Genomic DNA, 25,769 nt, shown 5'->3' on the forward strand with positions numbered 1-25,769 from the left:
TAAAGATAGAGGAAGAAGGAAAGTGCACCAGTACTGAGCTCTCAGATCTCTTCGCATGTGGCAAAGACAATGTCCGTGTGTCGAGTGTGAATCTGACCTGTGTCTGAATATGCCTGGGGCCTATGATCTGTTTTCCTTCTCTGGGTGAGAAGGGCAGTAGGAGTGCACATAGGGCTCTGAAGCCTCAGCCAGGCTGTTTAACAAGCAGTGTGTGGGTGAAGAATCTCTCCTCGTCGATTCCTCCAGCAACATGTTCTGCCCGTCCTACACTGGGGCAGGGAAGGGGAGCTAATCTCTAGGTGTGCAAAGGAAACATGGCCTGTGCATGGTCAGTATAATGGAGGTGGCCAGACAGACAAGAGGATATGAGCAAGGGAAATAAGCAGAAATGCACACGCTTCTATGAGACACTAAATCAGAGCTGACGCAGCGCCATGCTTTGGAGGTTATCATCACGTTCTATTATTTGGAGATCCAGGAGAAAAGTGTTTTGAATATAGTCTTTGCCTATTTGATGCAAGTCTGGTCTTGAGACTGTTAAGATCTAGAGTCTGATTTTTTTTTTGTTTGTTTTTTGTTTTTTTAAGTAGGCTCCATGCCCAACATGGGACTCAAACTCATGACCCTGAGATCAAGAGTCACATGCTCTACCAACTGAACCAGCCAGTCTGTTTTGACCTACTCATGCATTTCCCAAAATATAGGTTCCCTGATACTGCCGCACCCCTAAAATCGCTCAGCCCTCCCAGCAAACCGGGGGTGGGATGGAGCAGAATGGAGCACGTATCATGGATGAGCTTTGTGCTTTAGTCTCACTCATGTCTCTTGGTTTCCGTGTTTCCCGATGTGCATTTCCCAGAGGATGTCTGGGCCCTGGGGGAATGGACAGTTACAATGAAATCATTTCAGATATATCTATCAAAATAGCAATTGCTGTGCTTGCCAGAATAAAAGAGATTTGCCTCAAGAGGGTAAGGACTCACACACACTAGGACAACCAGGCTTTAAGTAATAAATAAAGCCATGAAAATAGGGATGCTCACGCAAGAATCAGAACCCTGCCCTTGAATTTCATAAGGACTCCCGTTGTACCTGATGGTTTCCCACTGGTCGTTTTCTGATCATTGCCAAAGGCTAGTGGACACAGGAACCACTAGGGCCTTTCTATACTCAATGTGCTCATTTCCTTTATTGGGAAGAATAAGCACGCTGCCTTGCTTTAAGGGTTATGTCGAGTTTACGTAGCTGACTTCCAAAATTAGATCTGCACTGGAGACTTGATTATTAGAAGAGGCTACAGAAACATTTGCATACATACCTCTTAATGGACTGATTTTAACAAACATCTCCTTAGCTCCTGCTACTTGTCCGCACTATTTGTCATCGGGACCGCAAACGTAATTAAGATTGGCCCCTGCCTATAAGAGGATGGCTACCATGTAAGGAGGGACAAGAATTAAGACTGATCGCTCTTGACAACAGTGCTGGACACGTGGCTGAGGATGGTTTTAGGAAAGAGGTAAGATTTGGTGGACACAGAGAGGAAAGGCAAGGCGGATGTGAGGGGACCCCATGGGTGAGCAAGGACACATCCACCTAAGCGTCAGCAATGTCAGGTTGGAACAGTGGTCCTGGCAGGGAAGAAGCAGGAGAGAAATTCAGCTCAAAGGAGGCCTCCCTCCCCCTGCCAAGGAGTTCGGATTTGAAACCAAAGGCAATCCTGGGATATTTTAAATGTTCTCTTCTAACTCTTGTTGTTGTTCTTGGATCATCTCAGGTCATCCCCACACCTTCCACTACTGTTTGTGTCCATAACTTCAAGGGACCCAGAGACAGGCATATCCGAATCGCTAAACATCTGTGTTTCTCTGCAGTTTTGTGGCCAAGGATGCAAAGCCATAAAGTGGGTTTAGAAGCAGAAACTGTGTTACATTCTACCATCCACATGACCCAAAGCAGAAAAGCAAACAGTTTCATAGTATCATGAATATCACACAATAGAATAATAACAAAATTGCCCCTGTAATTTTTTGTCTCCATGCTTCATGTCTTTTGAAGGGTCACATTATTTAAAAGTGGTGAGATTTCTGTGTTTATCAAAAGGAGATGAGAAATAGGAGCCACTCATAAAATACCAAATATCCAGGAGATCTCTCCATCTGGGTGTCCCGTAGGCACCTCAAACTCAGTATGTCCAAGACAAACCAGATTTATCTCCCTCATCCCCTAAAAAGTCTCCTCCTCCCATAGGTCCTGCCCAAGCTAAACTGTCTGAACGCTGGGATTTCCTCACCTGGCCGTCTCTTCCCAGCCCTCAAAAGACAGGATGGGGAAGAGGGTTGACTTTGGAATCAATCCTGCCTGATTTCCAATCCCAGCTGGCCCACTGACAAGCTTGATGACTTTCTAGAAGGACGTGGACTAAATCATGTCCAGATTTAGGTGATTACATTGTCAGAAGGCCTGGAAACTACGTCAAGGATGGGCACCGAAAGTGTAAGCTTTCATCCTTGGAAAGAAACTCTCAGTCTCTCAGTCTTGGAAGGATGGTTTATGTCAGGGAATTATGTGCATTAATAACCAGATCTTACTGTGCCCTATGAGTGCATGAGTTACAACACAACAACTACAAAGCAGTTTCAGGCAATTTACTGAAAATATATAGGGTCATAACTATAACCACATCCATGCTTCAGATGAGTGTTTTGACTACGTAAACCAAACCCTTCAACGGGGCACGGAAAGTTCTCATTAATAACAATTTTCATCTTTTTTATTGTTCACTGTGTATCCCCAGCACTTAGAATGGTGCCTGACACACAGTAGGTGTTCTGGAAAGTGTGTTGAATGACTGAATAAATTTATTTGTCGCCATCTACTAACAATACTTCTCTCAAGAGAAAACTCGGGTTTAAAGAAGAAACTGAGGTTTCTAAAAACATTATTTGTTTTATGTAAGCCATTTTTACTCACACAGGATAATTTTATGACCACCCTTAACATCAGGTGATGAGCCTATAAATGCAAGATCATTGCATCGTTGGCCTGACACTTGGAATTTTGAAGATCAGTCCATGCCGTCTACCCCAGAAATTCCTGAAGGGCAAGGAGAGTTGCTGACGCCTCTGCACTCCACATTGGCTCTGCCCCTTTCCCTGTCTCCCTGGATTTAGGATCGGACCAGTTAAAATAAGCACATAATACTGAAAGGTCTCTCCCACATCCACCAGCTAAGGAGTGAGGGGGATATGAAAAGTCCCGAGGACTCAGAGTTAAGTTCTCTTTCATTTGTATCTTTCTTAGTGTCTGTGTTTTAATCAAATCAACAGGTCTGAGTGGCACTGATGGCCAAGCTGATTTGGAATATGATGCGTCCAGGAAAGAATAATTTTCCTGGTCTTAAGTAAGAATATCAAGTCGAAGAGAGAAAGGGTTAAATAGCATTTACTGGTAGAATCTGAAATCTCTCTTTTTGGTTGCCCTATTTGCTAGGGAAAAGGAGAAGAAAGGCTCTACCTGCTCTCCTTTTCTTTAAGATTTTATTTATTTATTTGACAGAGAGCAAGAGAGGGAACACAAGCAGGGTGAGTGGGAGAGGGAGAAGCAGGCTTCCTGCTGAGCGGGGAGTCCGATGTAGGACTCGATCCCAGGACCCTGGGATCATGACCTGAGCCGAAAGCAGACACTTAACCGACTGAGCCACCCAGGCGCCCCTCTACCTACTTTTCATCATTATCCTGAGAATCCTTAGAAGTAGAGCTTGAAAACCTGAGTCCAGGGCGCCTGGGTGGCTCAGTTGGTTAAGCGACTGCCTTCGGCTCAGGTCATGATCCTGGAGTCCCGGGATCGAGTCCCACATCGGGCTCCCTGCTCAGCAGGGAGTCTGCTTCTCCCTCTGACCCTCCCCCGTCTCATGCTCTATCTCATTCTCTCAAATAAATAAATAAAATCTTAAAAAAAAAAAAAAAAGAAAAGAAAACCTGAGTCCACAGTGAGATTCTCCTTGAATCAGAACATAAGCCTATTTCCTCAGTGTGTACACATTGAATTATGCCAAACAACTACTTTAATATTTTTTTAATATCTAATTGATGCCATCCAGTAGCCGTGGCTCTGACTAGACTAAGGTAATCTGCTGAAGGAGAAGCTGCTTCTGTTGGAATATTTGCCTTAAACCTTAACTTCTCAATCAGAAGTCCAGTGAATGTGAAATCATCTTTGAAGCTGAATTGGCTTGTATGGATAATGATAGATACTCTCCTGACCTATCGAAAGACTTCGGGATCTATTTGCCTTGTGGGTACTTGAAATGTATCTTAGAGAAGACTGGATTTTAATACCACTGGTTCTTTTTTCTTTTTTTTTTTTTTAATAGGGAAAGAAACAAATTCCATTAGGCAGTTTATATTATTCTCAACTCTTAGGAAATTTTACCCCCGTACAAATTCCTGACAAGTCCTATGTTTTATTAGAGCCATGTAAAATATTAATCTGAAGAAATGATTACTTTTGGGGTGCCTGGGTGGCTCAGATGGTTAAGTGTCTGCCTTTGGCTCAGTTCATGATCCCGGGGTCCTGGGGTCATCCCTGCTCAGCAGGAAGCCTGCTTCTCCCTCTCCCTCTGCCATTCCCTCTGCTTGTGCTTTTCTGTCTATCTCTCTGTCAAATAAATACATAAAATCTTTAAAAGAAAAATGATTACTTTTTAAGCTAATGGTATAAGCTATAAAAAGCTCTACAAAAACAGTCAAAGTCACCCGTTGTGAATGGGATAAAAGTGAATAGGAAGCAGATTTCAGCCAAACATAAGAAAAAGGGTTCTAATACATAAGCCTACACATCAGTGGGGCTGAAGCAGGCCAGCTGAGATAGCTCTGAGACTCTCTAAAAGTCCTCCAAAGCGTTCACAGTGCTCCTCTGGGCCTCGTGTCAGGGAGAACAGCCAAACCAGGGGTGGAGGTGCGGTGATCTTGTGGAAACAATAACAAGATGCATCTGTCTGAAACCAACAGCTCATCTGGGAAAACAGGAAGTATTGAAGAGTTGTATGAAGAAATACGCATCGGGGCACCTGGCTGGCTCAGCATCTGACTTTTGGTCCAAGAGTTGTGAGTTCGAGCCCCAGGTTGGGGATGGAGCCTACTTTAAAAAAAAAAGAAAAAAGAAATATGCATCAAATTTGGGGGGATTGATGGTATCCTTAACTCTTACACTTGACTTTTCCATGTCTTCCTCTGCAGCCAGTGCTGATTTTCCATATAATCCAGGACAAGGCCAAGCTATAAGAAATGGAGTCAACAGAAACTCGGCTATCATTGGAGGTGGGTGATGTATAGAACAGGCTTTCATGTGGCTACTCACCTGTGGAAAGTAATAATTTTCAATAAAATCATAGTTGTAAAAAAAAGGTCATGTAGATTTTACTTGATTCATTTTGCTATTTAAATATGACTTAAGATTGTAGCATATGGATGTGGAGACACCTGGCTACCTTTTAATGCTGACCTGTCAATAAAGGAGGGGTGTGGAGCTGGCCAGCACCTGACCAGGCAGATAGGACATCGTGCAGGAGCCAGGACATCCTTATCCCACCTCTCTTTTCCATTCCGATTCTCTCCCCTCCCAGATGGCCCCGGATAGCTTACTACAAAAGTGGGAAGGACTATGCTGGTCTGGTTTGAATTGTCTTAATAAAACTTATCAGAAAAACTAATAAGCCAGAGTATCCAAAACTTTCTAGCCTTCTTTCTCACCATGGACAGCTGCAGAATGATTGAACTCTCCTAACACAGTCCCTCCTATCTGGGTCAATACCGACAGCCCTCTTGCCCACAGCTTTCTTCTCTTCCTGTGCCTTCTATCTTAGTTATAAGGATGTTTCCTGCATGTCTGAGTATAGCTAATATTGTAAACATATCCAGGATTTTAAGCCCAACCAGTCACCTTGGCTTAGCCAGTAGGTTTCTTTTCCACGTGGAGACAGTAGATGCCTATAAAACTAGAATACATTCAGAATGCTGCTTCAATCACATTGTCCAAAGTTCTGGTATAATCTTATCAAGGTCCCTATCCTCATTGATTTTTGCTTTTTTAAGATCAACTTTATTGAAGTATAACATGCACGTACTCAAATGGAACGGGTCAATGACTCGTGACAAACACGCACGCCCATAACCACCACCACAATCAAGATATGGAACATTTCCATCCACAGAAAGCTCTTTGTGCCCCTGGGGAGTCCCTTTCCCTCGCCCCACTCCCAACCAAGGCAACCTCTGATTTGCTTTTTGTGATGTAGATTACTTTCACCTCCTCTTGAATTCCATATAAATGGGATCATATAGTAGGTCGTCTGTGGTGCCTTTTGCTCATCATAGTGTTTTTGAGAACTATCCATTGTTGCATCATCAATAGTCTGTTTTAATTGTCAAGTTGTATTCTATTGAATGAATATCATTTGTTGTATCTACTCCCCTGTGCTATTTGGTTTGTTTCCAGATTGGAGCTATTTTGAATAAAGCTGCTATGAATATTCTTGTTGAAGCCTTATATGAACATAAGTTTTCATTTCTCTTTGGTGATTCCTAGGAGTGCAACTGCTGGGTGTTATAGAAAGTGGATATTAAGCTTTATAAGAAATTGCTATCCAGTTTTCTAAAAATGGTTGAACCACTTTACATTCCCATAATTAATATCTGGGAGGTCAGGTTTGCTCCACAGTCTTATCAACACTTGGTATATTTTCAGTCTTCTCAATTTTAGCCACCCTAGTGGATGAGTAGTGGTACCTCATTGAGGTTTTAGTGGGAATTATCTGATGACTAATCATTTTGAGCATCTTTTCATATGCTTATTGCCATTTGTAAATCTTTTTGTGAAGTGTCTGTTTAAAACTCTTTCACCATCTTTTAACTGAACTGTTTGACTTCTTCTTTTGAGTTATAACAGTTTTTTTTAATAGTCTAGATAGTTTAAGTCCTTTGTCAGACATCTGTATTGTGAATATTTTCTCCCAGTCTGTGACATGCCTTTTCATTTTCTTAGTGGTATTTTTTGAAAAGCAAGAGATTTAAAATTTGAAATAGTCCAATTTTTCAAATCTTTTCAGTTTGTGATTTTTTTTTTTTAAAGATTTTATTTATTTATTTGACAGAGAGAGACAGCCAGAGAGGAAACACAAGCAGGGGGAGTGGGAAAGTGAGAAGCAGGCTTCCGCTGAGCAGGGAGCCTGATGTGGGGCTCGATCCCAGGACCCTGAGATCATGACCTGAGCGAAAGGCAGTCGCCCAACCAACTGAGCCACCCAGGCGCCCCTCAGTTTGTGATTTTTTTAATTCTCTCTTTAAAACATGCCTATTCAAGGTTGTGAAGATTTTCTTCTGTGTTTTCTTCTAGAACTTTTATAGCTTTGGTTTCGGTTACCAAATCTATCATCACTTTGATGGTACATGGTGTGGTATAAAAGTCAAAGCCATTATCTTCCAAATTAATACTAGTTATTCCAAGACCATTTGTTGAAAAGACTATATTTTCCAAATTTAATTTCCTTGGAGCTTTTGCCAAAAATCAATAGACCATATATGTGTATGTCTGCCTTCTGGGTTCTATCCTGTTTTGTTGAGATATATATCTTTCTTTACACAATACTATGCTTGCTTTATTGTTTTACCTTATATTTATATTAAGCCTTGAGATGGCAACATACATTCTCCAGTTATTTCTTTTTTGTTTTTCAAAATTATGTTGGCTATTCTGGATCCTTTGCATTGCCATATAAAATTTAGAATCAACTTATCAATTTCCACCAAAAAAAAAGTTTGCTGTGATTTTCATTGGGATTACATAAGATCTATAAATAGACATCTAAACAATATTGGGTACTTCAGTTCTTAAACATGGTCTATCCACCCATTTATTGACATCTTTAATTTCTCTTAGTAAGGTTTTATGGTCTTGAGTACACAGCCTTGAACAACTGTGTTCAGTTTGTTTTATTATAAATGGTATTATTTTATTACTTTATTACTTTTAATATTTTTCCAAGTATTTCTTGCTAGTGTATAAAGACACAATTGATTTTTGTATATTGACTTTGTATCCTGTGATCTTGCTAAATTTACTGTTAGTTCTAGAAGCTTTTTTTTTTTTTTTTACATATTCCTTAGGATTTTCTACATAGATAATCATGTCACCTGAGAATAAAGAAAATTTTTACTTCTTCTCTATCTGCACTTTTTATTTCTTTTTTATTTGTTTTACTGCACTGGCTCTGGGCTTTCAGTACATTGAGAGAGTTGACATTCTTCCATTGTTACATATTTTAGAGAAAATCTGTTTATTCTTTTAGTATTGAGTAAGGTATTAGCTGTAGGTTTCTCACAGATGCCCTTTATCAGGCTGAGAAAGTTTCCTTCTACTAATAGTTTCTGAGACGCTTTATAATGAATGGAGGTTGAAGCTTGTCCTGTGCTTTTTCTCCTGTATTTCTTCAATGTGGTAAATTACATCACTTTATTTCTTTAATGTTAAACCGATCTTGCATTCCTAGAATTAACACCACTTCATCACAATATATTCTTTCCCACACATTGCTGGATTTGATTTGCTAAAATTCTATTGAAGAGGACTATGGCTCTGTAGTTTTGTTTTCTTGTGATGTGTTTGTCTGGTCTTAGTATCAGGATAGTGCTGGGCTTCTAAAACAGGTTGAGCGGTATTTCCTCCTCATCTGTTTAATTGTCTGACAATTACTGAGAGAAGAGCATTGAAATCTCCAAATGTAACTGTGTATTGGTCTAGTTTCCTTTCAGTCCTGTCCATTTCGGTTGCTGTTGTCTTGGAGTTTTGTATTCTGTATGGGGGAGGGTGGTGTTTGCGGGAACCCGAGCGCCTGGGGAAGGTAGTGTGGGAGGGATGAACACATGGTCTGTTTAATCACCGGTGCTTCTCCTGTCTCCACCAGGCGTCATCGCTGTGGTGATTTTCACCATTCTCTGCACCTTGGTCTTCCTCATCCGCTACATGTTCCGCCACAAGGGCACCTACCACACCAACGAAGCAAAGGGAGCGGAGTCAGCAGAGAGCGCCGATGCAGCCATCATGAACAACGACCCCAATTTCACAGAGACCATTGATGAGAGCAAAAAGGAATGGCTCATCTGAGGGGTGGCTATTTGGCTATGGGAGAGGGAGGGGCGAGTTATTAGGGAGGAGGGAAAGGGACAAAAGCACCCTACTTCATACTCTTGAGCACATCCTGAAAATATCAGCACAAGTTGGGGAAGGCAAGCAACAGAAAATTCTGGAGATGGATCGCCACAAAAAAAAAAAAAATACTTTTTAATATTTCTTTATAGCTGAGTTTCCCCTTCTATATCAACTCAAAATAATACAAAAAAAATGCTTTTAGAGTTTAAGAAATGGTTGAAATTTGTAGGTAATGTGTCTTATTTTGTGTGTGTTTAGAGGTGTTCTGAAAACCCATGCTAACAGGGCAAGTTTTCTACATTTTTAAGAGCCCTTAGAATGTGGATATTTTTTCTTGAGAAAAGCTGATGCACATGGCCTCCAGCATTCTCTTCCTTTTGCATATAGTCAGTTTTTAATGGGCTATCATAGTAACTAGTTCGTATTCATACAGTATTTCTTTTGGTGTCCTGTAAATTGGAAAAGGAAAGGAAGGGGCAAAGAGAACCTATTATTTGCCAGTTTTCGAAGAGCCCTCAATCTATGCCAATTTTCTGAGAGTTCCCGCCTGAAACAGTTGAAGGAAGAGAGCATATGGGCCCTGCTGTGTAACAACAGAACCAACACAACAGAGAGAAGCATTAAGAACCAGGGCAAGTAGTTTCATATTGGGATTGTTGGTTTTATCTTTCATCAAATTCTACAAGCGAATACTGTTCCTTGTGTGTAGTCCTAGACCTATTCACTATCTGTGACTGTCAGCTATAATCCAGTGGTGATCAGCTGTTACAAAAGATTTCTCCTCTGCTTTACCTGCAACATGTTAGGTTACATTGTATGTGTGTGGGGTGGGGGGTGGGAACCTCAGTGGGGAATTAGAGCCAGATTTTACGATTTGTTTGCTCTGTTTCTTTTATAGTTGCAGCAAGAGTATGGACACTTTCTAGTGAATGCATAAATTAGGTTGCTCTTCTTAGTTTGCTTTAAATCTCTAGTTTTGAAGCCCCTGTGACAAAATCCTAGCAGACCAGGTCCTCTGAATGGACATACCACAATAAAGCCAATGCTTGCTATCATTATTGCTTTACTCTGAATCATATGGAAAACACTGCCATATTTTACATCATCTACTCCATATACTACTGCTCCATCCTAAATAGACACACTGCCATGATTCAGGGACTTCTTTGGCAGATACATTTGAACCTCAGGTTTATCACAAACCTGATAACTGATTGTTGCTTCTCAGAGAATGGACACACGTAGATAGCCACACTTCAGTCTAATCAGGAATCTTGACCAACTTATTCTAACAAATAACTCCTTGATTTTATTTTAAAATGATAGACTTTGTATGTAAGCAAATGGGACAAAGCTCCTTTGGGAGCATCCAAAAAATAATAATTTCATTTATTTATTTGTAAAAATTACACAAAAGTTATGTCTAGAATGACTATGATTTATGATCATTATATTCAGGCTCTTAATAAGTACTTTTAAAAATTTTTTTTAGACTCCAACATTTTGAGGAATTAAAAAGGATCCCTTTTTTCCTTCTCCTCCTGGAATGGGGTAAGATGAGGTTAAAAAGGTATTGTTGCTATTTTTCTGACCGTGTGCCTCAATGAAATGGAAATTCTAGTTTGTTAGGGTTATATATACGTATTTTTCAAAATTCTCAGTATGCCTAACTTACTGGAGGATCTCAGCTTCTTGGGTGATGAAAAATGTTATCTAGAGTTGCCAATGGCATGTTGTACACATTCCAGAGGAGACACTGAACCAGTTAATTCCCATTAGAGTCAAGGTAGCAGAACCAAAGGGAATTCCCTTTTATAGTTGCTGACCTCAGCCACAATCATGAACACCCTTAACTGAAAAAGGTCTTGATCATCATTCCATACACATTGTTAAATGAAAAGTATGTGGTATGACTAAACAGCTGAACAATATAACTTTTACAAATGACATATTCAAAACCAAGGCTATTTATTTAACCAAGATGACTACCAAGAAGGGTTCTTTCATGTATTGTCAAATTACAGAAGCAAATTTTAAACATTATGCTTAGTAGGAATGTTTCTGATTTTTCAAACCTATTTTATAGGTTATTACTTTTACACTTAACCAATAATGCCAGATGGAAATTGAGTACTTCGTGCATTTCCCATGATAGCTTTAATCTTTATGCATTGTCTCTGCACTTTCCCTTTCTTCCCAAAGTGATTAAGGGGTCAAAACAATCAAAAACAACCCCTGACACTAAAATGTTCTCACGCTTTCTCTTCACTCTCTTCTTCCCATTTTCCTGCCACAAAAGGTGAAAAATAAAAACCAACACTTCTCTCACCAAATTTGCAAACCCAGGGCACTGGAATGACTAGAGGGATCAGTGGGTCTCCCATGTCACCATCTTTAAGACATACATATGACACAGTCTTTCCCTTTTGGGGGGTAACAGTCTGGCCAGCAGACAAGACACCAAAAGGTGGATAAGGTATTAAGTAACTAAGTTAAGTGCCAAGTGAGTGCTGGAAATCCTCGGCTTCTCTTTGGAATTGTGGTCTTCACCAAAAGTCCTAAGTGTCTCTGTGAAGGCCATATCCAGTACATTCTAAATGGTAAATAATTTATGTGAAGATAGGGAAGCATCTCTTTTTTCCAGCTCCCTCCCTTGAAAGCTCAGCACCGTGCAGCCTGGACAGCCATGACATTGTGACCCAGGCTCAGTGCCTAATCTTGCTTTGTCAATCATATCCCGCACGGTCTTGACCTCTTCTATCCCAGGACATGATCAACCAAGTCCAAAGAGGCTGGTGGTAGCCTCTTTATATAATAAGAACAGACTAAACAAAACCAAAAAAGAAAATTTTTTAGAAACAGGAGGCCGCTGTGAAGTTTCAGGAGAAGCTGATGGCTGATTGAGGGCGATTTGTGCAGGGAACATCCTCTGTGTATAAAGCAAGCATCTGTGTTTTGAGAAGGTAGGAGCAGGACTTTGAAAGCAAGATCGATGCCGTTCTCAGCTCTCAAAATAACGTATTCCCTAGACCCCAAGGATACTAGCTCAGGAGGTGAGAAGTTATATTGTCAAGTGCTTCTCTGAACCTTCTTAATCCAGAAGGCTATGTTTCCCCTTGTGACTTTCAACCAACTGCTCAAAAAAAGAGAGAGAGAGAGGAAGACTTGTTCTGTGGAAGTTTTTATTAAGAAGCTAGAAACAAGGGTTTGGAGTGCCTTTGTTGGACAATTTCCCATTGCCCTGCGTTTGCTACACAAGCATCCTTCACTAACAGGAGCAGGGATTCAGAGGCACAGGAAAAAAAAAATTTGCATGAGCCAAAGAGGAGATCTTAGGTTATTGCTGAAGGTCTGTGGAGCAGCCCCCAGATGCCAGCAGAAAGCTGGGCACCAAGACAAACCATAGGAGGCACCTAACGGACAAAGTAGCTACCGGATATGAAAACGTGGTGTTAGTGTTTGTCCAGAAGAAACTTTTACTTCCTTCTATAACAGGATCTGTTCTTTTCAATCCTCCCACTTGTTCTTTTTCTCCCTTTGTTTCTTTTGTGGTGTAAACATTTTAATGGTCCCTTTGTGCCTCCAAACAATAAGCACCTGGTTTAAACCTCTTATATTGTTTCCTTTTCATCATCCCACCAAGCAGTTTTCAAAAAGAGAGGCAGCAGTTACTAAATTGAATTCCAGTTAGCCAGCCAAAATAGGTCCTAAATTACCAGGGGCAGTAGAACAAACTGATCCTGAAACAGAGGAGAAACAAACAGCGTGTCTAGCTGACTTGGACTAAAACCAATGGGTGCCACGTTTAAAGTGATGTCTTGGTGAGGGTGGACCCTGAGAATCAGCTGTTAGAGTCCTAACCCTTCCTCTCTCCCTGACTTGCGACGTGACCTTGGTCAAGCCACTGAACCTCAGTCGCTCTTTGCCCTGTTTTGAAGATACAACTGTTTTGCCTACTTAATAAGACAAATTGTGAGGTGCCACTGCTTCTTGAGGGCAGCATACTTTGACACCCACATATAAAGGCCCAAGTCGATAGAGCCTACTGAAAGACTTACTTTCTGGCCTGTGGCTCTTAGTCCCACCAAAGAGACAATGTGGCCACATCTGGAAGTGTACAGATTTAGGAGACAGTTGCTGTACAACTGTTCAGTTATTAATCAAGGAGACGGCCCAAGAGCTAACCTGTCAACCCTCGGACATGCAACAGCCAAAGGCCAGAGAAATCAGAACTTCGCATGCACAAAGTCTGAGGTCCCCGCCCAGATGTGACAGACAGCTTACACACGTCTCCGGTGCCACTGGGTCAGCTTGCACATAAGACAACATGAGAAACAAGAACGATTTTTCTCGCGTAGCCTGGTGGCACCGTGCCTACACTACACATACCCTGCGTGATAATGGTGGTGACTCTAGAATAGATTTCTTTCACAGCAGTATTTTCTGGATACCAACGGTACATAAAACTCATTGTCAACAAAATAGGGAAACCGGATTAAAAAGTTGATTGTCTCCCGTGGAGCAAAGACCGGCAGAAGGTAGTGAAGATACCTGAGCACACGGGCATTTCATATCCAAGGCGCATTTACAAGTTCACTTTCCAGGTGAGAATGTGCTTTAAGGGCAGGTCTACGCAGATGGTCTGCAACGTTTCCAAGGCTCGGTTTATTTTAAGATTTTTTTTTTTTTTTTTTTTTTATTTGAGAGAGAGAATGAGAGAGAGAGAGCATGAGAGGGGGGAGGGTCCGAGGGAGAAGCAGACTCCCTGCCGAGCAGGGAGCCCGATGTGGGACTCGATCCCAGGACTCCAGGATCATGACCTGAGCCGAAGGCAGTCGCCTAACCAACTGAGCCACCCAGGCGTCCCGCGAGGCTCAGTTTATTTTAAACAGCAACTGCAGGGTTCTAACGTGGCTAGGAAGACATCCCCTCAAGTGGGCCAAGAAACCGTTCAGATGTTACTGATTCTGAGTTCGTTTGGGTTTTTGTTTTGTTTTTTTTTTCTTCAGTGAGCATGTGACTGCGGAGGTCAGGGTTACGGAAAGCTGGGCTAAGTATTCTTCCTGTAAAGTCGATTAGGATTCCACCCTGTGAAATGACACAAAAGTTCACTCTCTAAAAGCAAGAGCATGTAACATAGAATGAAAGAAGGAAACTATGTATGTATGCCTAATATTCTTTGTGAATGTCTTTCATTTAACTGAAACTATATTAGAAACCAGATTGATAAATAAAAACTCCAAAATAGTTTTAATTATCCTAAAAAGCGATCCTTTGTGTTTTGTTCCGCATGATTCTCTTAGAAGCAATTTTCAGCCTTCGGCAGAGAAAGTTCCAAGCACTGAAATATACATCTGTTGGGAATATAATCTTCCCCAAAGTTGCAGAGATGCCGTCACTCCTCACAGATGGGTCTTCAATGGATGTTTTCATTGTTAACCTTCTCTGGTCACCCCCACTCCCCACCACCCCGGTTTTCTTAAAGTAGCATAATGGATATTGGCTTCGTGTTTTGGATTAATTTACACACAGCTTGATAAAATGTGGTTAGAGTTAAGTGATATCCAGAATACATTCTGAGCCTTGTTTGGAATGAGGGAGTAACACTGGATAATGGACAAATGGACTCAGGCCAGTCAACTAAGACAACAGAGATTTACAACGTGTCCGGAGGCGCACGTCTTTCTAAATGCACTCCACGTGCATAAAGAACCGTGGTCCTAAGTTATTACTCCCACTTGCTGGTCTTCAGTTAACATCTGGAAGCCATTTCCTTTTAATCAGTTCTCAGTGAAGCATTTAAATGTACACCAAATAAGTGCGAAGTCCAGTTAAAAGCCCAGCCTTTCTGTTCTTTAGCAATTCCCAAGGCCAATCTATAGAAATGACACTCGTCTTCCAGAAAGTTCTGCCACGAGGTTCTTGGTAATGATCTTGCTTTACGACTGTGACCCAACAGGTGGAGGGAAATGTCATCAAGTCCCTTGAGTAAAGAAAGCCAGCACTTACGAAAGTTCACAACAAATTTTAAAAGGGTGAGCAGACATTTCAGGCCTTGACATCTCCACCAAGAACGTGTGAACCACAGCGTCCTCACCTCCATTCCCGGTGCCGCCTACCATAAGCCACGTGGACATGGAGATTGGTAATTTCCGTGAGCACAGTGACTTCATTTGGCACAAGGCAGGATCTGTTCAATGAATGGGGGATAGAGAAGCAGAGAAGGCCAAAGGGAGAAATGCAGGAGGAGATTGTACTCTCTGTCCATGATGGCATGGCATGATGGGCTTACCAGAACATAGAGAAGAGGAAATAATTGTGTTATCTTTTAGAAAGGGTTTGTGTGAACCTATGCAGAAAGCTAACTCTTGACAGCAAGTGGTATGAGTAATCATTAGCTCATGCTCACTTGTCCTCGGTCACTCTAAAAACCATGAATTCAATGAAGGCTGAGCTAAATAATCCTTGTACCTGACTGTCCCTCTCTAGCAGCAACCCATCCCCACCTCCACCAACACTCCCAGCATGCCTACGAAGGACCAGGAAGAGAACACAGCCTTTCTTTTCAGATCACATTTCCATGGTCTTTCCATTCATCTTAATTTATCCACTGGGTGTGTGGTAAGTAAAATCTCTCAGGACAGGGTAAGTAAATGAACACGGATGCCAAGTCTTCACCAAAGGAATGAAAACAACTTTTTTTTTAAGTCCCCTGACCTAAAGCATGAGAAGTCATTTCTTCTAAAAAACAGAAATTGACAATTCTGAAATTTCAACTACAATATGACAGACGTGAAAAAGGCCAAGATGATGAAAATACAGAAGTTATTCTGTGTTCACAAATAGAAATTTGGAAGATAAAATTCTTAAGTCTAAGAAGATGAGAGCTGAAATGGGACACAAGGACAAGCTTCTCAGTCATGAATGACACAGAGGGTAACTGTGAGGTTACTCCCTGAGAGCCAGGATCTCAGGACGAGGAACAACCTCTGAAGCTAGGAAGAAGGCACATTTGGGACAAATCAGGGAAAGAATACTTTATAGCGTAGCTAGTAAGAATGATTACAGGCAAAAAAAAACAAAAAACAAAAAACAACCCAACAACATATGATTAGCTTCCAAAACTAACTGAGATTATTTCAATAATGACCTCGCCACATGGATTTTAAAGGGAAATCAAGATTCTGGAACCAACTCATCTACTAAATGTTTATGAAGTACCTCCTATGCACTTGGCACTATTCCAGATGCGAAGGATTCACTGGAGAACAAGACAGACATACCTGCTCTCGGGAAACTTAGGTTCTAATGGGAGGAGAAAGGTAATAAGCCAATAAATAATATGGAACAAAAGAGAACTTCGAGGCCAGGGATTCATTTTCATTTTAATAGGGTGCTGCGACAGCAGGACTGGGTGGCTGCTTCTTACTGGTGGTGAGGAGGGACTTCTCCACAGAGGGACAGTGAAGCTGAGAACGAAAGGGGAAGGGGGCCTCATTCTAGACGAGGGAACAACTGGTGCAAAGGCCCTGAGGTCACAGTGAGCTTGGAACTTAGACCCAGAGAGTCAATGTGTCTGGAAGGAGGGAGGAAGAAGACACCACGCAATATGTGACCATTGGTTCTGACCAAATTTGGAGCAGAAGAGGCTCAAAAACAACAACCTGAAGGTTTTTATAGAATGTATCTGTCAAGGTTCTCTAGAGAAACAGCATCAATAGGAGCAAAAGAGAGATTTATTTAAAAGAATTGGCCTACATTGTTGGTGGGAATGCAAGCTGGTGCAGCCACTCTGGAAAACAGTATGGAGGTTCCTCAAAAAGTTGAAAATAGAGCTACCATATGACCCAGCAACTGCACTACTGGGTATTTACCCCAAAGATACAAATGTAGGGATCCGAAGGGGTACATGCACCCCGATGTTTATAGCAGCAATGTCCACAATAGCCAAACTGTGGAAAGAGCCAAGATGTCCATCGACAGATGAATGGATAAAGAAGATGTGGTATATATATATAATGGAATATTATGCAGCCATCAAAAGGAATGAAATCTTGCCATTTGCAACGACGTGGATGGAACTGGAGGGTATTATGCTGAGCGAAATAAGTCAATCAGAGAAAGACATGTATCATATGACCTCACTGATATGAGGAATTCTTAATCTCAGGAAACAAACTGAGGGTTTGCTGGAGGGATGGGGTAGCTGGGAGATAGACACTGGGGAGGGTATGTGCTATGGTAAGCGCTGTGAATTGTGTAAGACTGTTGAAACACAGCCCTGTACCTCTGAAACAAATAATACATTATATGTTAAAAAAAAAAAAAAAAACAACGGGACGCCTGGGTGGCTCAGTTGGTTAAGCAGCTGCCTTCCGCCCAGGTCATGATCCCAGGGTCCTGGGATCGAGTCCCACATCAGGCTCCTTGCTCAGCAGGGAGCCTGCTTCTCCCTCTCTCTCCTTCTGCTTGTGCTTTCTGTCAAATAAATAAAATCTTAAAAAAAAAAAAAAGAAGAGAAGATAGCAGGAAGGGAAAAATGAAGGGGGGGGAAATTGGAAGGGGAGACGAACCATGAGAGACTATGGACTCTGAGAAACAAACTGAGGGTTCTAGAGGGGAGGGGGGTGGGGGGATGGGTTAGCCTGGTGAAGGGTATTAAAGAGGGCACGTATTGAATGGAGCACTGGGTGTTATATGCAAACAATGAATCATGGAACACTACATCAAAAACTAATGATGTAATGTATGGTGATTAACATAACATAACATAACATAACATAAATAAATAATAAAGAATTGGCTCTTGTGATTGTGGCTGACAAATCCAAAATCCACAGGGCAGGCTGGCTGGTTGGAATCCTAGGCAGGACTCCTCTGCTACAGCCTTGACATAGGATTGCTTCTTCAGGAATCCTCAGTTCTTGCTCTTGAGGCCTTCGGCTGATTAGGTGAGGCCCACCCACATTATGGAGGGTAATCTCCTTTACTTACAGTCAACTGACTGCAGTTGTTAATCACATGAGCAGAATACCCTCACAGCGACACGTAGACCAGAGCGTGATCAACCGCCTGTGCACCAGAGCCAGGCCAGGTTGGCCCCTAAAATCAAGCATCACTGAAGGTCCCACTAAGGCACCGCAGGATAGAAGGCAGAATTGTGTGGAACACTCGTGTGTGTGAGTCAAGAGGGAAATCATCTGATCTTCTCCTTCCAGTTATATCAGTAAAGAGTCTGAAGTTCAGCCCAGCTCTTAACGCTCTCAAGCAAGGAGCAACGACTCCTTGACAAGATGGAAAACCAACCACACAGGCTACTGGCTTCCACCCTCCGTGCACCTGGAAATGCCACAGAAGTAAGAGAAGAGTGTGGAGCACGTGAGTAGCCCGATGGGGAAGTGCCCCAGTGTGGCGCATCGGCCCTCGCAGACCACTGTCCCCCACAACTCCAGCCTGGCCTCTCAGTCGTTGGACTTCAGGGGATGCCCAAGTCCAGCTGCATGAGGAGCAAACCTCCAGAGGTGTGGGCAACTTTGCCAGTCCTGAGGTTTCTCTCCTCCTCAGGCTCCAGGGGAGAAACACTCTGAAGAAGGCAGTGTAGGGGCTGACTATGGAGGTTGCTTGAGGGGCAGGAACAGGGGACCCACGCCAGACTGTCAGCTGTGGGATGGCGGCTCAGGCACAGCCCCCCACATTCTCAAATTCACCCATCAAAGTCATGTTTGAAGATGTTCATCTCGGTGATGTTCGTGTGGTGGGGATCTGAAGGGAGTGTGCAGAGGGATTGAGTCCACGTTTTTAAAATCGGCACCACCACTTAGTAGCTTCTTGATCTGTGTTGCTTCATCATCTGTAAAATGGGAATAAGAACAGAATTTAGCACATGGGATTACCGTAAGGATCAATCAATGCATATGAAATGCTGAGAACAGTGCTTAATGTCGCTTTCTAAAAAATGTTTTTAATGAGGGACGCCTGGGTGGCTCAGTCGGTTAAGCGTCTGCCTTCGGCTCAGGTCATGATCCCAGGGTGCTGGGATTGAGTCCCACATCGAGCTCCCTGCTCAGCGGAGAGTCTGCTTCTCCCTCTGACCCTGCTCAGGCACTCTCGCTCTCTCTTTCTCTCTCAAATAAATAAATAAAAATCTTTTTAAAAAACATTTTTAATGAGTTGTAAACCACCCTAGAGAAATTCTTGCAAAGGTCCATAAAGGAACATGTATAAGGACCCTTGCGGGGGGTGTCTGTGGGGCCAAGAGTTGCAGGCATCCCATGTGTCTGTCCCTAGAAAATCTGTCATGTGAGATAAGGTGAACATGCTGTCGTAGACCATACAGTCAGTAGAAGTAACAGACTAGCTACATATACAGCAATCTTAAGTCTTATATCTTAAAAATACAGTACAGAGTGAAAAGTGTAAGAAATAAAATGAGATTCATAAAACAATAGAATTTATTAACATGAAAACCTACACACAGAACAACAAAACATTTTGCAAGGGTACATGAATAAGGATACATATACGAAAAAAAGACCCTCTATAAAACATGTTACATGTATAAAAAAAATATTATATTCATTACCCGTGGGGGGAAAAGAAACAGGAGTGGGGATGGGATGGAAAATAAAGTAAAACAAAACAAGAGAGATTTGGTATGGATGGATGATGATCAGATAACATATTCTGAGGAGTACCAACTTCACTCTCAGACTGTAAGGGGGTTGGGGGTGGGGGGCAGGGTGGGAGAGACAGAAGAGGAATCCTGTTGCAGGGGGAGCACAATTAAAGCAAGAACCACAAAGGACTAATGCTTGGATGTATGGAAGGAAGTGTAACAGCTAATACAGTAATTCAATCAATAAATATTAGTATATGAACAAAGGCAATATGCAAGGAGAGGTGACAGCAGAGCATTTCTGTTCTTTAAATGCAGTAGCGTGGGGGCGCCTGGGTGGCTCAGTTGGTGAAGCCTCTGACTTTTGATTTCGGCTCAGGTCATGAGATGGAGCCCTGCGTGGGGCTCCACGCTCAGCAGGGAGTCTGCTTCTCTCTCTCCGCCCTTCCCCTCCCTGCCTCTCTTTCTCTCTCTAATATAAGTAAATAAAATAAAAAATAAAATAAAATACATGCAGTAGTGTTCCCGGTATTCTAGAACTGAAAGAAACCAAAGGGAAGAGGATCTGCCTCTCTCCTCCTGCTTTGCAGGTTAAGACACACACCAACCGCTTCACAAAGATGTAAAGAAGATGAAGTCTCATTTCTCCCGTGTGTGATTTCAAATAAACTACTCTGAGTCTGGACTGACCTGCAGATGACTTTGCCCATAGCTGGACTTCGGATTCATGGATGGAAGAACAGACACTAATTGCGAAATAATTATCTTTAACTAGTGCCCAGTGGGACCAGCGCCGCATTCCTGCTGGTGATGTTCCTGAAGCTGGGGAGGTGTCACCAATATTTACCTCACTGTAAAGAAAATGTTCCTGGTTAAGTCACGGATCTTGCTAGAAGCCTGCCTGGGGCTTTGTCAAAAATACAAGAAGCTTCAGTAATATATTTCTGGATGATCAAGTTATAACTCCTCTAAATTAAATTTATAGAGCTTATTCGCTTTTATCCCGAGCAGTAACCATGGCAGTCCCTTTAAATCATTACACGTGTAGCAGATACATTGATAACCGCCAGACCTGTCATTACCCATCTCCATTTCAGCACTGCGGGAGCAAACTCGAAAGTTTAATTAGTATCCCCGTCTGGTGTTATAAAATACAAGGCCAGGACATATGGGAAAGAAAAATGAGTCAATGTGAATCCTCTTAAAAACATGAAACTGGCAAATAGAGCAAAGCAGATAGCTGAATTTATTCTGAATCAAGTTACTTGCTTTGACACCAATACGGCATTAGGTGATTGATTTCGGGGGAAATATTTATTCTCCCCGAGAAGGCAGCTATTCTCAGGAACAACTGAGGGCAAGGAAGGAATCGCAGACATGGGGTCATGTGACCCACACATGTGGGTTGCTGCACCAACCAGCTCCACACATAATCCCTAACAGAAGCTCCGAACAGGTGTCCCCAGGGAAACCAGCTTTGGCCTCTGACACCAACTCTCACGAGGTGGGGAGGGGATAGTAGAGGCAAGTTATCTAAGTGAGGCTACCACTCATCTAATCCTAGTAAGGAGGAACCCAACATTTTGGGGTGCAAAGCATCTATTCTAACTGTACTCGGGTCAGGAACACGCAGGGGCAGTAACATACTGGTGGATTAAACACTGGCCGGCGAGTCAGTCAAGGGCTTTAAGAGAGACAGGTGCCGGTCTAGGCATGGTGGGACAGACTGAAGTCACTTTTAATGAGAAGCAGCATGCAGTGGGAGAAATTTTTAGAATAGCAGATTAGAGAGAATTCTATTCCAGGAAGGTAAGTCATGAAAAGTCAGCCTGGAAAGACAATGGAACCTGTGAAGTCAGTCGGGTAAACTCAACAAAAATGCTGGATCCAGCCAGGACCAGTGCTGGGAGGGGGCTTGTATCATCACCCAGGGGGGTCTCCTGACTATCCTGATACAAATGGAAGCAAAGTAGCCACAGAGCAATGACCACCCCCATCCTGGACACTGAGGATCAAGGGCACATTCGTGGGAATCTTAACGGACCTCCAAACCCACAGACTCCTCTGAGGGCACCTGTAATTTCTATCTGTGCACCATGACTACCCTCCCCCTCCCCCCCGCCCCGGAAGAGATCGGAATGATCCTGTAGTGCAGTTACAGCAGGGACAGGACCCATTCTGAGTATCACCCGCATCCTCACCATACGAGGGAGGTGGGTCCTGTGTAACAGCACACAGTGGGAACCCGGCTCAGTACCAGCCTGTGAGCTGAGACAGGGTGAGCGGCTGTGTCCCCAACTGACTTGGAGCCCAGACGTAAGTGACTCGTGGCCAAATGTCATGATGCGTGTCAATAATAACATGTGATTCGTGGGTGTATTTGTTTCCTAGGGCTGCTGTGACCAATTACTACCAACCTGGATGCTTTAAAACAACAAAAATGTGTTCTCTCCCAGTTCTGGAGCCTAGAGGTTTGAAATCAAGGTGTCGGGAGGGCCCCTGATTTCTCTCTCTAAAGACTCCGAGAAAGAATCCGTCCTTTCTCTTCCAGCTTCTGGGAGCCCCAGGCGTCCCTCGGCTGGTGGCAGCATCACACCAGTCTCGTCCCCCTCTTCACATGGGTCTTCACCTGGCCTTCTCTGTGTGCCTCTTCTGCTAAGGAGACCGGGCATATTGGATTAGGGGGCCACTCTACCCCAGTACGACGTCATCTTAAATAATTCCTGCAATGACCCTATTTCCAAATAAGCTCACATTCACAGTTACCAGGTGTTAGAGCTTCACTGTATCTCTTAGGGGAACACAATTCAGTCTCTAACAATGGACAAGGGCCAGTTCTTTTGGGAAGGCCTCGCTAATACCTGTGTATTTGCTCTGTCATGAAATCAAACCATACCAGGACCAAACTATGTATGGGCACAATGTAACACGCATTGGTAGTGAAGGTTCAACTATCTTAGGTAGATAAGTCTTATGATAATGCTGATACCGTGATAATCAAATATATTAAGAGTTTATTCGTACACATATTGGTGGTCTTATGGATGTATTATTAGTATCAGACTTAGGATAATCAAATGTATTAAGAGGTTGAGTTAAAGCCTCCTCGGGCTGTAATACCAACGGAATTTCTGGCCTGAGGAACAACTGCATTTAGCTAGCCACCAGCTCATTTCTACACCCAATAGTTCTGTAGAATTTATCGTAAAGTACAAAGGATCAAGAGCCAGGTGGGAGCAGAGGGTGAGCTGAGTGGAGCTGAACAGGATAGAGTAGAGATAAGTAAAGGGGCCTCCAATAAAGAGACTTGGATTGAAACCAGACTCCTTATCCTATGGACAAGAAGGCAGGACAGATTTTTAAGCAAGGGAGTGGTTCACAACAACTGACCTTCTTGCTTGACCAAATATTTAAATTCTCAACACCTATGGTATTGCCAAAAAGTCCATTTTCATTTTTAGGTCTACCTTCTGCCCACCCCATCTCCCAGTCTCATCTGTTCAACCCTGCTCCTCAAGCACACATCCTGTTCCCAGTACCGACACCCCAACTCGCGCACACACACACACGTGTGCGCACTCAGACCCCCACCCCGTGCTCTTTGCCATCCAATGGGTCCTTCTGGCTTGGACACCCTTGTTCCACTTCTTCACCTGAAATATTCCTAGCAAATCTTTAGGACCACAGCTCTTTGTTCATATCCTTAGAATCTCCATCACCAAACGGTACTATACTTCCTCTTTCCCTATCAGCCTACCTGCTGACTAAACATGAAAACCAACTCTCTTTTAATAGTGGTCACGGTCACCAGCAACAGACTTTACCCAGAACCCTCCAGGCCGCCAGGGGTCTATTTCGAGGACCCCCAGGCAAGCTCTCCTGGGGGAGGAGAGAATCTCACACACGTGCATTTGCTAACAAGCCAGAAATTCTATTTCTTTTGAGTCTCAAAGGGTTTTCATTCTTCAGCATCTCCTAATACATTAAAAATGCCCTTACCTGCAAATCTCTCATCAGCCAATATTTTAACTAGTATCTGAGGGGGGATCAGGCGACAGTCTGAATGCAGATGAGAAGGGCAGGGCCAAGCTGGCTAAAGGACCCCACTCGGGGAAGAGGAGAACATGCTAACTAGAATTTGACCTGCATTACTGTTTCCCAAGGAGCAGACTGACTTTTTAGGAGAGATGCAACCACTGGAATCAGAATTTGGTTTGGAAGATAGTTGTAGAAGTGGCTCTAGGGGCGCCTGGGCGGCTCAGTGGGTTAAGCATCTGCCTTTAGCTCAGGTCATGATCCCAGGGTCCTGGGATTGAGCCCCACGTTGGGCACTCTGCTCAGCAGGGAGTCTGCTTCTCCCTCTCCCTCTCCTCCTCCCCTCTGCTCATGTGTGCTCTCTCTCTCAAATAAATAAATGAAATCTTTAAAAAGAAGAAGAAGAAGAAGCTCTATAGTGCATATTGGTGCCTGGGCTTCAGTTCTCAAGACATTATCTTAAACCTCTCCACCCTCTTTATACTACCCTGGAGCAGGAAAAGAGAGGAAGTGCCATCCTCTGAACAGTTACTTGTGAGACAGTCTCAAGATTTATTTATTCATAATACCGTACATCCCAGTGAATTTACTGGGCCATTTTACAATAACTTCTATATCCACATCTTGAATAAAGCACATTTCATAATTTAACCCTACCCTCTATTTTCCTCCCACCCCTGCTGTTTTGCCTAACTTCTCCCACAGCCTAGGAGGCCGAAGGAGAGGGGCTCAGGACTCAGAGGTGAACTATGACCTCCTTTCGCGGACTCTTATTCCTCCCTCTCGTTATCTCTCCCCCTGGGTATTACCTGTCACTGGCGAGTCTTTGCGTGGGCGTGTGTTTTCCTCTATAGTGCAATTCCCTACCACCCTCATGAAACCACAGGCACAGCCGGGGATTAATATATTAACCAGGCTTGTCGGAAGCAGACAGGTCTTTTTGCAGCTTTCCTCTGAGTTACGGGGAAAGACATAAATATGAAAAATGTGCTTTCAACCGTGTTTGCTTGGACCTCTCTTCAGGTCTATCCTGAAAAGCTGGAAGAAGAAACTATGAACAGCAACCGTGGTGGAAAAACCAGTCTTGTGGCAACAAGGGTCTATGGCTCTAATTTTTCTTCCCGGAGCCTCTGGGGGGCGCGCTAACGCCTGGTGATGGTCAAGCAGGTGGGGTGATGACGTCAATTTCCAGCCAGGAAACAAGCCAAGTTGCTTTGTGGTTTAAAACAAACACCCTGGGGCGCCTGGGTGGCTCAGTTGGTTAAGCGACTGCCTTCGGCTCAGGTCATGATCCTGGAGTCCCTGGATCGAGTCCCGCATCGGGCTCCCTGCTCGGCGGGGAGTCTGCTTCTCCCTCTGACCCTCCCCCTCTCATGTGCTCTCTCTCTCTCATTCTCTCTCTCTCAAATAAATAAATAAAAAATCTTTAAAAAAAAATAAATAAAATAAAACAAACACCCTGATTAAATCAGTAAGAGCCTGGGGAGTGTCCTTTGTACAAAGCCTAACCTGGTAGCATCTGTGCTAAGAGGCTTCAATCAAATCCACAAACATACATTAAGCACTGCTGGGTGCCAAGCACAGTGCCGGCCCCGCGAGCCAAACAGAAGGAAACAAGTGACAGCCGGCGTCTCTTCTCTCTACACACGCCCAAGAAACTCTAACGCTCGCCAGCCTGTAGCAGGTGCTAATTTAAAGGTTCAACCAGAGGTGTGGTAAGGAAAGAGAACAAGGAAAGAATAATCGGAAAGGCAGCAGAGTTAAAGAGGTGAGAATTTGAACCCAGAGCCAGTTGACCGACTCAAGCTTTCCAACAGTTTGAGTTAATCTTACTAATTCTCCAGTTCCTCGCTTGTAATACGGAGTTGGTACTAATAAACTTTATCGTGTTGTTCTTGAAAGGACTTTCAAA

General features: G+C 43.1%; 1 protein-coding gene across 1 annotated transcript in view; it reads left to right on the forward strand.

The window, feature by feature from the left end:
- CNTNAP2 (contactin associated protein 2) overlaps window positions 1-14,319 on the forward strand; it is a 1,879,707-nt gene extending 1,865,388 nt beyond the window's left edge. The window contains exons 23-24 of the mRNA XM_078059689.1: window positions 5,241-5,321; window positions 8,963-14,319. Of these exons, the coding sequence (XP_077915815.1) occupies window positions 5,241-5,321; window positions 8,963-9,162 (281 nt within the window). The 3' untranslated portion in view covers window positions 9,163-14,319. The remainder of the gene's footprint in view (window positions 1-5,240; window positions 5,322-8,962) is intronic.
- The last annotated feature ends 11,450 nt before the right edge of the window (window positions 14,320-25,769 follow it).

Source organism: Halichoerus grypus, chromosome 12, assembly GCF_964656455.1.
Source record: "Halichoerus grypus chromosome 12, mHalGry1.hap1.1, whole genome shotgun sequence".
NCBI classification, from domain to species: domain Eukaryota; kingdom Metazoa; phylum Chordata; class Mammalia; order Carnivora; family Phocidae; genus Halichoerus; species Halichoerus grypus.